The 13,178-nt window shown below is 41.2% G+C and overlaps 3 protein-coding genes across 3 annotated transcripts in view; all 3 read right to left on the reverse strand.

The window, feature by feature from the left end:
* hibch (3-hydroxyisobutyryl-CoA hydrolase) overlaps positions 1-2,662 on the reverse strand; it is a 32,832-nt gene extending 30,170 nt beyond the window's left edge. The window contains exons 1-2 of the mRNA XM_051958881.1: positions 2,517-2,662; positions 601-643 (exon numbers count right to left, since the gene is read on the reverse strand). Coding sequence (XP_051814841.1) covers positions 601-643; positions 2,517-2,548 — 75 coding nt within the window. The 5' untranslated portion in view covers positions 2,549-2,662. The remainder of the gene's footprint in view (positions 1-600; positions 644-2,516) is intronic.
* A 524-nt stretch (positions 2,663-3,186) lies between these two features.
* On the reverse strand, positions 3,187-4,583 carry LOC110948628 (holotricin-3-like). Its single transcript, XM_022190248.2, has 3 exons — positions 4,453-4,583; positions 3,899-4,353; positions 3,187-3,602 (listed from the first exon to the last, which is right to left on the reverse strand). Exons 1-3 carry the CDS (start codon positions 4,469-4,471, stop codon positions 3,570-3,572), a joined length of 507 nt encoding a protein of 168 aa, XP_022045940.1. The 5' UTR covers positions 4,472-4,583; the 3' UTR covers positions 3,187-3,569.
* Positions 4,584-6,660: 2,077 nt separating this feature from the next.
* Positions 6,661-9,810, reverse strand: LOC127537232 (basic proline-rich protein-like). Its single transcript, XM_051959368.1, has 3 exons — positions 8,583-9,810; positions 7,410-8,416; positions 6,661-6,856 (listed from the first exon to the last, which is right to left on the reverse strand). The coding sequence occupies exons 1-3, from the start codon at positions 8,599-8,601 to the stop codon at positions 6,821-6,823; spliced, it is 1,062 nt and encodes a 353-aa protein (XP_051815328.1). The 5' UTR covers positions 8,602-9,810; the 3' UTR covers positions 6,661-6,820.
* Between the last annotated feature and the right edge of the window lie 3,368 nt (positions 9,811-13,178).

A 13,178-nucleotide genomic window follows, 5' to 3' on the forward strand; every position in this document is an offset into this window, starting at 1 on the left:
ACCCAGCAACCTAAACATGCATGGGGGAAGAAAGAATCAAATGCCTGAAAAGAGAAGAACTCATTGCTAATTGTTAAGAAAGTTTGCACAAACACACACACAAAAAAAAAAAAAACCCTCACGCATTTGTCTGGGGAGGATGTGTGGCTTTGTGGTGCTCATGCCTCTGCTCTGCCTGCCTCCCTAAATACCCTCCTCCTCCCTAAGTGCTAACAGCACTCAGGTGTGCTGCAGTTGCACAGGTAAAGGGAGGAGGGAGATCAGAGAGAGCAAGGAGAGAGGCAGCAGCCAGCCACACGTAGCATAATTCAATACACTTTATTCACAATATTTCAGCTCAGTAAACATTAAAACTAAAACACTTACTGTTAGATAACCCTGCAGAATTAATCATTGAATACGTACAGGTACTGCAACATTATTGACTCTATTCCACTCTACAAATATTAGTTGTGAAATGAATGAGAAAATACTGAACACTAATTTCAGCATAAAAAAAAAAAACTCCTGTTCACTGTACTTCTGGAGACGAGGACAATCTTCCCTATCCATGAACAATGTGGTGCAGAGACAACACAACATGCTGCTACATTTTCTTACCATGTGACTCTGGATTCGCTGCAGTCTGAAGACGGACCTTAGTCTGGAAGAGACAACAGGGAAAGAGTGGTGGCAAGAATAAATAACTTTACCAGCTGGATACATCTGAAAAACTGTGATTTAACAGAGTCAGAGTCGATTAACAATTAACTCATGCACAGACTACACAGAGGGTTGGTGGTTAGCACCGTCGCCTTGCAGCCAGAAGATTCCTGGTTTGCATCCCGGCCTTCCTGGGATCTTTCTGCATGGAGTTTACGTGTTCTCCCTGTGCATGCATGGTTTTCCTCTAGGTTCTCTGGCTTCCTCCCACAGTCCAAAAACATGCTGAGGTTAAATAAATGGTGATTCTAAATTGTCCTTAGGTGTGCATGTGAGTGTGATTGTTTGTCTCTATGTGTAGCCCTGTGATAGACTGGAGACCTGCCTTCACCCTAAGTTAGCTGGCATAGACTCCAGGATGGATGACTCATGTATTCTGTCAAGTTCAAACTCTAATAAACACAAAGAAGCTGGGGAAGTGGCCACAGACACACAACCTTACACTAACCTTAAACCACGTCTTCCTCCTAAAATGTAGTGACTTATATTACGGAGATTAGTTTTTCTTCCCAAAAGTGTTTATTCTAATAACTAGGTGTTCATTTTACTTCACAACAAGCTCTTTTCATGTCATAACAAGACATTTTAATGTATTGGGTTATAACACGGTACTTTTCACATGATAAGATATTTTCATGTTCATAACAACATATTTTCACATTAGAACTAGATATATTCATGCCAGGATTGGCATTATTTTTATTATGAAATGCAAAGTTTTTAAAGTTTTAAGATTGTAAATTAAACTACTATGGCATGAAATATGTGTTTGAATGTAGAAATGTTGCATGGAGAACTAACAAACTGAGGAATATGACTTACTTTCACAATTTATTAGGTTCTACTATATGCTGAGGTTGAGACATGCTATAATTCTGGTGTTATTGAAAATGATAGTTGATTTTGTAACAAGTACATGTACTCGATGGAATATTTTAAAATGCATTGGGTTGTAGTGAAGGAACATTTAATCCAACCTTCTGGAAGTAGAATCATTTCTCACCGATCAGCTGGAGGGGCGCATAATGCTCACTGAATGCATCCATCCATCTTTTATACATGCTTTATCCTCTGTAGGGTTGTGGAGAGGCTGTGGGAGCCTATCCCAGCTGACTTAGAGTCACACATACAATTTAGAATCACCAGTTTACCTAATAATAATAATAATGACTTATCATAATACCATCCTTAATGCCTGACAGTAGAATCTCACCATGTCTCAACACAATCATGAAGCAGAGATTAATCAAACGGTGAATGAAATATCCATTCTCATTCTTACAACATGGTCGATCATATCAACACAGCATGATAAATGGTCTACGGTAATCACAAGAAACATTTCCTGAAAGAAACATTTCTTGTTATAAAGTTATGTTTTTAGGCAATAATGTAGCAATATCTTGTTTTATCAATAAGCTTTTCAAGTTATAGAAACTGAACCGTTTCTGTTTTTCTGCTGTGGCATTAACAGTTGTAAGAGACTTTTTTTATTTTTAAACCAGCAGACATGTTCACCTGTCAGCAGGAAAACTCAGGTATCATTAATTCATTAGAATCACAGACACCTGCATTTGGCTGAGCTGATTTTATTCTGTTCATATTGATTTTTAATGGCGCCGAGTCACCAAACGCTAATTTCACTTCAGCTATACTTTATCTGCTGTGTCAGGTAAAGATGTACAAACGTCTACAACTCGAACACAGCGTGTCTGACATGAGCAAGCCTCACTTCTACCTTGATTTACCAGTGATGTCAGGAGAAACACACGGAGCTACAGTGCATATTTTGGGATATAAACGTGGCCACATACCTGTAAGCGGAGGTCAGAACTGTTAAGGACATTATTATTTCTGACTGGTACCGTGTATACCCTAGAGTATCTGAACTCTGAGCTACAGCCTGCTTGTCTCTGTCTCTCCTCTAAACTTTGCACGGTTACTTCCTGGAAGAGATGGAAAGCCGACGCTGATTGGTGGGTGATGATGACGTACTGATGGGCGTACTGACCGTAGAGTGAGAGTCGCTCCGCGGTGTGTTTGTGCCACACTGTCCCCTACTGTCACAGCGTAGCAAGCACTGGCACTAGCGAGGCTCATGTTTTTAATTGTACCAACATTTCTGTGCTTTTACTCAAGTAAAAGATCCGAATATATCTTGACTACTGACTACAAATATTACACTATGCAAGTTTTAATTAATTTTGTAAATACAAAAACAAGACATGGTGTTCCCCAAAGACCAGTGTTATGTGAAAAGCTGGATATCACTGGATATCAGTGATTTACTGCACAGCCTATCTAAATGACATTACCATGACAGCAAAGGCAATCATGGGTGTGACCAACAGTGTGACCAGGGTGTGGCTGAGCAAATGTGCTTAGTGTATCCTGCCCAGGTAATAAAAAGCATGTTCTGGTCATATAACAAACATGTGCATCAGGAAATAGAAATACAAAAGAAAATACAAAAGAAAGTCACTGTGTTGTCATTGTACTAAGAAATCTTTTATTTTTTTGTTACAAACACAGTCATGAATGCAATGTCTGTAATGTGTCTCAGACCAAAGTTTATGCATGTTGCACATTAGAAAGTCACAGTGACCATCAATGATATTCAAAATGTTGTTCATTTAACAATAACTATAGATTCAGATGACAAAATTAAAATATTAAAGCTAAATACACATTTCTACAATCAACATTTTTAAAAGATAAATCCAGATGGTTTTTGTTAGGTTGGTTTAGATTGACACAATGTATTTTTAAGCTTATACATGAAGAAGCTGTCGGCAGGGGGGTGACGATATGATAGGAGGATGAAGATTTCTAGGTTTCAGCTCTCTCTCACTTCCAAGAACTTTCATCTAATCAGAGTCGCTGCTGGAGCTGCTGGAGGACTGCAACAAGGACAAATGCAACAGACAAAACAAATCAATTAATCACTTTAGCTGTCTACAAACCTGATGTAAAGCTTAAATTAAAATGATTTATCTACACTTAATCTAAAGAAATAAAATTGAGGCCTTTTCAGGGTTGCATGAAAGTTTTGCTAGCATTGGATGAAAAATACAGCATTTCTTTGATTTTCTGTAATTTGTAAGTCAGGTTTGGTTGTGGAGTAGAACTTTTCCATGTTATATATGACACAGTTTAGATTTGCAGGAAATCTGGCATTCTGTGAAAATAGTCTTACCCCATGGCTCTTGTTTCCTTTCTTGTGAGATTTGTCATGCTTGTGACCATGCTTGTGCTTGTGCTTGTCCTTGTGCCCATGTCCGTGTTCGTGTCCATGTTCGTGTCCGTGTCCATGTCCATGTCCATGTCCATGGTCATGTCCGTGGCCTTGACCATAACCAGGTCCAGGCCCATAACCAGGCCCAGGTCCAAAACCAGGTCCAGGTTCAGGTCCATAACCAGGTCCAGGTCCATAACCAGGTCCAGGTCCATAACCAGGTCCGGGTCCATGCCCAGGATAGCCTCCATGTGGGCCATGGGGATGAGGAGGGCCATGAGGAGGGCCATGAGGAGGGCCGTGAGGAGGGCCGTGAGGAGGGCCGTGAGGTGGTGGGACAGCGCCTGGAGGACAGTTAGGATATCCTCCCGGCATCTCCTGAGGATGGTTGGGGTAACCAGGGGGATACGGGTTTCCTAAATAAAAGGAGAAGAGAGGAATCAGACATAAGTTAATACTCATAAAAGTGATGATCAGCTCTAGAATGTAGATTGTGCAATGGACGCTGTATTTACCTTGGTTGTGTCCGTACATTCTGAACTCTCTGCCTGCTGGAGATCAGACCTGCAGACGCAGCCGTCACCTGCTGGTGCTTTTTATATGCAGCAGCACCTCAGACCTGAAGAAGGGGCAGTGCCTGAACTCCCATCAGCACATTTTTGCTTTATGACCAAATCGGGCGTGTGTGTCTCTAATCATTAACATAGGGCCAGTGTGGACCATACTCAGTGTTTACATGGATACACCCACCCACTTGCCAACTTTGAGAAATTGCTGTATTTACTTACTGTTACCAGTATTTTATAGAGTTTTTCCATTCCTCTAGAGAACGCTATGTGATAAGACTGATAAACATTACCTACACTCCCTTTTCTACTTGCACTTAGGCCTTAAAGATTTGCAGCTTCATAGTTATTGAAACACTTGAATAGCTGGGGTCTTTAGTCACTGCTGGGAGAGTCGACCAGCTGCATGGACGGCAAGTAAGTCAATTTACTCAAGTAGTGTACTTTAAGACCCCTTTACTTGTACTTTCAGAGTGTTTATCTTCCTAACATTTTCATAGGGTATTTTTGTGTGCTGGAAGACAAACATATCATGAATGAAAGTGACAGGGAACACCATAGCTGAGTATTTCCACCTTGAAACTGCTGGGTACTGATGACAGTCTCAAAAACACAGATTCAGACTTCCAGGCTTTTAAACAAAGCAAATAAAGAAGCTAAACCTGTTAACTTACAGAGTGAAGCTTTCTCTATCTTTTTCAGAATCAGCTTCCACTTTAAACATGTATGGCTGAGCTACTGTTGAGTAGTTTTACAGTGTTGGAACAGATTATCAGGTGAGCTGGTGTCCTGGCACTGCAATAAGTGGGGAGGAATGGATGTACAGGGAGGTGGAGCTTCAAACAAATAAAACCTTCTAAATATCTAACTTTGACACACAGGAAAATAGTTTTTAAGGCTTTAAGCAATAACCAGAGAGGAATTTTACCTACTAATTTGAAGACAGTTTAGAGATGAATATTGTATTTTCTACTCCACTACATTTCTCTGACTGCTTTGGTAACTAGTTACTGTTAAGCTGAAGATTAAAAGGTAAAGGCTTTTAAAATGCAACACATGATTGCGGATTAAACCAGTGATTTACAGTGTTTCTGGCTTCTTACAAAAAGCAATGTGTAGCTGAACTCACATTTCATATGTCTATAAGTAGTTAACAGCTGCGACACATTGTGTAACTTCACGAAAGATTTCATTCCACCTATCCAAAGATCAAAATGAAAAAGTCCAAAAGGTGAAAACTGATTTGTGGATCATTACTTGTGTGTGAAGCCCAGCCAGATCCGTCTGCCGTGCCTGTACATAAAACATAAAACATAAAACTGGATGTGAAGTAGTTCAGCCTGGAGCAGCTACAACAGTAACATGCTGCTGACACACTGATGATGTCAGATATAATAACATATCAATTAGAGAGACCAAACCAGTACTTTTACTGTAATACTTTCCAATTGCTAATACTTATGTTACTTTTACTTAAGTAGGATTTTTTCATGCAGGACATCCCCCATTAACAGAATGACTTAATGAAGAAAACTAAATATTTGCAAGTCTAAGCAGGACATACATCACATTGACTGCACTGTACTGTACACTGCATCAAAGCCTCTGGAAATCAGATGCACCAATACCATATGCTGGGATTAGTGTAGAGGTGAAAACATGTCTGTATCTATAACAGATAGAGCAACAATGTAATGGCATTATGACAAATGTCATAAATAAACATGTGCAGGTGATAAAAAAGTGGATTCAAGTAAATGGCTGTTGCTGCAGGGTGTGTTACTTTTAGTGGAAACACTGTTGAACAAAGGTCTTAATTCAACCTTCCCTGTGCAAATAATGATAATCTAACTATGGTAGATAAGGCAGGCAAAGCAATAAGAAACAACAGAGGTCAAATGAGACAGAGAATAAAGAAGCAAAATTGTGGATATTCATTTAATCATGAACAGTTAGCATTTTTATGAAGTAACAGAGAAGTTATGCTTATCATCTAATGCAGTCACAGTTAACAACAAGCCTATAACTTGCATACACCATGCAACTGCTGGTAAAGTCATTTCTTAAAAAGCAAAAGCAACTACAATTGCATAAATGATAAACGGTACATGTAGATCTATTGCTGCATTAAACTTTGTTGCTTTAATACTTTGTAAAAAAAAAAAAAAAAGTTTTTGATTTAAATCCTGATAGTGCGAAACAAGAAGCACTCCTGTTTTAAAGCACAGATGGCTGAAGTAACTGTCACTACTTTTGTAACTACGAGGAAAAAGGTTTCCAGGTGGCAACTTGTCTCTTCACATCCAGAAATCTTCATCTAGTCCGAGTCGCTGCTGCAGGAGCTGCTGGAAGACTGCAGCAAAGACAAATATCGTCATGCCATGAAGTCTTGATGCCAGTCAATTACAAAAAGTTATTATGTGAATTCATTGTTGAAATATATACAGATTATCTTTTGGAAACATGCCTCAAACAAATTTAAATCACACATCTAGCAAATATGGAGTAACATTATTTTGATTCATATTTCTAATTAGCTGAGGAATCTAAGTCAAATATTTTCTGTCTTTTAGTTCACTTTTTGGTCACCACCACCTTCAGGGGGCTGGCTTGCTTTTAACTTTACAGGATGCAAAGCAGTTTCTTTAGAGATTTTTTTTCACTTAAAATAAGCATGTAATAAACAGCAGTTATGGGGCTGAAAAAAAACAGTAAAGCAGCAGGTGGGGAAACCAAAACAATGAGCTAAAAGACATTAAAATGCTCTGTAGAGCTGAGGGGAGCTGCTGAGTTAACTATGAGAAATCCCTTCACATTACATGGCAGATTTGTTACGAAGAAAATTTACAAAATAGTGACTTCGTAGTTTCTACTCTTTGTTATTAAACAAAACAACTGGATCTTACCCCATGACCATGGCCATGACCGTGTCCATGATGCCCGTGTCCATGACCATGATGCCCATGACCGTGTGCATGATGCCCGTGTCCATGACCATGATGCCCATGACCGTGTCCATGATGCCCGTGCCCATGACCATGATGCCCATGACCGTGTCCATGTCCATGATGCCCATGACCAGGGGATGGAGGACGTACTACTGGCCCTGGTCCTCCATAAGGTGGGTTTACGGGAGGACATACAGGTGGACCACTTGGAGGAGGACAGGGTTGGCAGGGTGGGCCAGGGGATGGAGGACGTACTACTGGCCCTGGTTCTTCATAAGGTGGGTATACAGGAGGGCATATAGGTGGACCACATGGAGGAGGGTAGGGTTGGCCTGGTGGGCCAGGGGATGGAGGACGTGGACCTGGTCCTGGTGGACCACATGGAGGAGGGTAGGGCTGACATGGTGGTCCAGGTGGTGGGGGACGTGGTCCTGGGCCAGGGGATGGAGGACGTGGACCTGGTCCTGGTGGACCACATGGAGGAGGGTAGGGCTGACATGGTGGTCCAGGTGGTGGGGGACGTGGTCCTGGGCCAGGGGATGGAGGACGTGGACCTGGTCCTGGTGGACCACATGGAGGAGGGTAGGGCTGACATGGTGGTCCAGGTGGTGGAGGACGTGGTCCTGGTCCTGGTGGACCACATGGAGGCTGCCATGGTGGTCCAGGTGGTGGGGGACGTGGTCCTGGGCCAGGTGGTGGAGGACGTGGTCCTGGCCCTGGTGGACCACATGGAGGCTGCCATGGTGGTCCAGGTGGTGGGGGACATGGCCCTGGTCCAGGTGGTGGGGGACGTGGCCCTGGCGGACCACATGGAGGAGGGTAGGGCTGACATGGTGGACCAGGTGATGAGGGACGTGGTCTTGGTGGACCACATGGAGGAGGGTAGGGCTGACATGGTGGACCAGGTGATGGGGGACGTGGTCCTGGGCCCGGCGGAGGAGGACAGCCTGGGGACCACTGGTAATCTGACCAAACAAAACAGGTGTGGTCATTACTTCTACATTTAACTTATATAAGGTAAATGTCAGATTTCACTGCTTAAATTTCAAAGATGAAAGTTTGACAGAAACGATAAGGCCCAAGTAGACATGTGACAGAGCAAAAGACAGTTAGAGCAAATGATTCACTTACCTCTGCCTGGGCCAGACATTTCAAAATTTTAGATCCAAACCCTGAATGTGAAAGAGCCTAATGAACACAAAGTAACTCTTAACACGAGAAAGTAAATTGTATTCTGTCACAGTTACAATACTATACAGTGAGACAGAAAGCAGCACCAATCAATAAATGTTACTTTAAGTAACATTTTGCAGTGCAGATTGGAGGTACTGCAGCACACAGTTTGTGATATTACAAAGTCAAGTCTCATATGACTGTAAAGAAAAAACTGCTATTTCTCACTACCTAAATGTCATACATGTTGTGTTTAGTCCCTAAAAGGAAGATGAGTCCACACCATGTTGCTGTGTAAGCAGTTCTATGTCACCATAGCACTATTTTACAAGCACACACACACACACACACACACTCACACTCACAGACATGCATGTATGCACATACTTTCTGGTAATCATTCCTAGATAGCTGCTCATAAACTTACTGTGTTTTGAAGAGTAGATCTACAGATGCAGCAGGCAGCTGGCTCTGCCTTTATATGAAGCCACACCTAGAGCTTGAAATCCAACACTCGCCATCAGGGGCCGGACCTGATCTCCCAACAGTTTTTGTGAAGTGTCTCCACAAGGCACCAGATAAGCAACACTGACAAGAAAACCAGCTAACTCATATTGCAAATCTTACATTTCCAGTTTTATAACTGTTAAAAATAACACTTGAAAAACACGATCAAGGGCATCATATGCTGTTTTAGTTACATCCACTTCGAAAACCACTGTTTGAAGGACTCGAAACTCTGGCGCCATTCAGTGGCTTTCTTGAGATTGGCACTATACGGACAGCAGTGCAACAGCCCTTCACTCAGCTGCGATTTTCCACTGGATGAAAAAAAGACAAAACCTCCAGGAGAAAAATTTGAAAGCTACCATAATCACATAATAATTATAAACAGAAGTTATGAAAAGCAAAAAAGCAGAACTGAGAAAATAAACAGAATCCATCCATTTTAGTTTTAATGTCAGAATTTATTACATCAGAATGCAAAACAAGGCTACACAACCAGTGGAAGCTCATGTGTCAAAATGTTTTAACAAAAGCTTGTTTACATTTCTAAGGCCAATACAGATGCAGTCTACTTAAAAAGCAGTATATAACCAAACAATGGATTGCAAAACCAACAGATTATTGTATAGAGCAATATGAGGAGGGTTTCCAGGTAGTTCCTTGCTTCATCCAGAAATCTCCATCTAATCAGAGTCACTACTGCTGCAGGAGCTGCTGGAGGACTGTAGGAGGGATGGACACAAGAGACAGATGTTATCTGATCACTGGAATACTCAGGAGACAACTTCATCACTACCAAATCTATTTTTACACTCCTAAATTTAAAGTAGACCCCAGAGCGATAAACAGATGTCTCTTTGGGGTTTTGATTTATTCTTCAATTTTGGCTTGGTGGTTGAAATGATTTTGTGTCTAAACAGTTATTTTAGCAGCATGACAGTTAGCGTTTGCTTCTCCTTTATGACAGTTGTAAAAAAACAACAAAAAAAAACACACACACACACACACCTTTCAACAAGGCAATGAACCCACAACCGCTGAATGTGTGTGACCTGCTCCTTTATTTAATAACCTTCAAAATCAGCAGTCACATAATGTTGTGGTTATTATTTATAAGTAAGCTTCACTTATTTCTGGGCAAAATCTACATTCTGCTGAGTGAGCTGAACATTGAACCACTGCACTGTTGACCCTCACCCCGTGACAGTCCTTCCCCTTCTTGTGACATTTGCGATGCTTGTGCCCACGCTTGTGTCTGCGTCTCCACCTCTCCCCCTGTCCACAGCAACCACCATGTCCATTTCCGTATCCCTGTCCATGACTATGGCAACCACCATGTCCATGACCGTGACCGTGATGGCCATGACCGTGACCGTGATGGCCATGACCGTGACCGTGATGGCCATGACCGTGACCATGATGACCATGACCGTGATGGCCATGACCGTGACCATGATGGCCGTGGCCGTGGCCATGGCCATGTCCTCCTCCTGATGGAAGCAGACATCAATTATTATTCAGGAGATTGAAATGTCTAACAATTAAATAAATTTGGAAACAGTAAATTAAAGCAACAGAGTTATTTACCGCATTGATCCATTTTAAAAATTTAAACCCTGAGATTTAAGAATCCACACAGATCCCCTGTGAGTGCAGAAAAATCAGACATGCATCTGTAAGACATATTGAAAATGTACAACATATCAAAACTGCACAAAAATTACAATCAGCTTCTGCATCTTGTTTTCTATATTTGAAAGTTACCTGGAACTTGCAGGAAAGTTTTGGAGTTGAACTTACTGTGTGGCGGTGAGCTGATCCACAGATGCCGTTTTCAACTGCTGCTCTCTTTATAAACAGCCACACCTCAACCGAAGCTGTCCTCTCCACATCATCGGGGGCTGAGCTTCAAGTGTCATCAGAGAGTCTATGCACCACCAGTGTGCATAATGTCTATCAGACACCATCTACACACTGATAACACTGCATTCCAATGCATCATGCATTGCATGTTGTTTTTAAAACTCATAATAATGACATGAACACACATATCATATAAGCTAAGGTTTGATGAGTTAGTCTTTCAGTCCTCTGCACAGCATACCTGTTTGTTGACATATTTTCCACACAGGCAACCAGTGTGATGCTATCAGGAAACAATACCTGTATTTTGTCTTCTGAACATCGAAGACAGACTTTTAGTTTGAGCACCCTCAACTCTCTTTTCCATTCAGTTTGGACCTGTGTTTGTAAATCAAGCAACCTGGACTGGTTTGTGCAAAGAAATAGTCCAAAAAGCAAAAGGTGTGTTCCACTGCATCCTTTAGATGCTTAGTTGGATTGGGAACAAGAGAGTTTGAAAGCTAGGTCAACAACTTGGGCTCTTTGTCATATGCCACATGGTATTGCTGGGGGAGGCCGCTGCTGTGAGGATGTACTGTTGGTGTGGGTTGTGTCCTTTTGTCTGTACCAATGTTTAGGTGTTGCACCTGTAAAAGTAAAATCTATATAAATATGGGGACACCGAGTTTGCCAGCAAAACATTGCACTGTAACAAGATGATAAATGTTGGTCACTTCCCAGTCACTTCCTGCAACAATAAAACTTCCCAGCTTTATTGTTGCAGCTGACAGGTGTATACACTGTATACTCTAGAAAAGTTGTTTTCACTTCAGATTCTTATCCATTTCGCAATTACACCACAGTATGTGACGATGTGATCGGTCCCAGATTTAGTCTCCTATGCAATAACATGCCTAAATGTGCAGGCAGAGTTTTAAAGCACTGGTAAATTCTTCACAGTGCTTGGAAATGCCAATAAGGCTTATATTTCCATATTGTTAATGAACAATTCTGCATTCTTACAGTTATTTATGATATGTTTGGCATTAAACACTCACACATACACGCACAGACACACACATATATAAATATATACACACAGTACCTATAAAAAGTCCATTTTTCAGATGCTGTTTAAAGAGCAGTCGCACCTGATATTAAGATTTTTTTATGAGACTGATAAATTAAACAAACTTTGAGTATTATTTGTCAAAGTACTGAATGATATATTAAGCTGATAAAGTGTTGTGCAGAAACGTGTGTACCTCCAAATTCCAGCCTTACAATGGCAGGAGAGAATCTGTAATTCTTTCCATGCAGAGAGTTTGGGTGTCACTCTGTTAACAGTAGGTTACACAGAGATGAGGGAGCAGCTTTCTTATCAGCATCTTGTCATGCTTCAGATTTGGAACAAACAGCACACAATAGAAAGCACAGGTTAAACCAGTTGCATAGCATTGACTTTTATGTTTGTACTCAATCACAGTCTTTTATCACTGCTGTGACCAAAAAGACCCAAAGCATGCTGCTGCTCTTCAGTTACCTTATTTGTGGAGCGTTGTCATACAGACCCACACACATTTTATCTGACAAAACATTCCAGAAGACCACACCTTTCTGTAAAATTAAAAAAAAAAAAAAAATCAGGCGTGTCATGAAGTTTTGAAAACACCTGGACTTAATGAACGACAGAGAGCCCGGCCTCATGTACTGTGCCAAGTTTAGCATATCATAGGTGTTTACAGTGTGACTAATTACGATAATTAATCTGAAAAGACAGAGGTCACCGAGTGCTGTGCATATTAAAAACATTCCTCCTTTGGAAGCTTTTTCTCTTTTTATTGCTTTTTAACAGTGAACCATAATCAACTTCATTTGGCTGTTTTGACATTAATTTACTTTTTTTTTGTAAATTCTTACAACATGCTTTCATTCATGTCAAAATTGCAAATTACAATGATTGCAAAGCGGGCTGCACAGTGGTTAGAACTTTTGCCTTGAAGCTACAAGATCCCCAGTTGGTGTCCCAGCCTTCCCTGGATCTTTCTGCATGGAGTTTGCATGTTCTCCCTGTGCATGTGTGGGTTTTCTCTGGGTACTCTGGCTTCTTCCCACAGTCCAAAAATATGCTGAGGTTAACTGATGACTCTAAATTGTCCGTAGGTGTGAATGTGAGTGCGATTGTTTGTCTGTATATGTAGCCCT

The sequence above is a fragment of the Acanthochromis polyacanthus genome, chromosome 14 (genome assembly GCF_021347895.1).
Source record: "Acanthochromis polyacanthus isolate Apoly-LR-REF ecotype Palm Island chromosome 14, KAUST_Apoly_ChrSc, whole genome shotgun sequence".
Lineage (NCBI taxonomy): Eukaryota > Metazoa > Chordata > Actinopteri > Pomacentridae > Acanthochromis > Acanthochromis polyacanthus.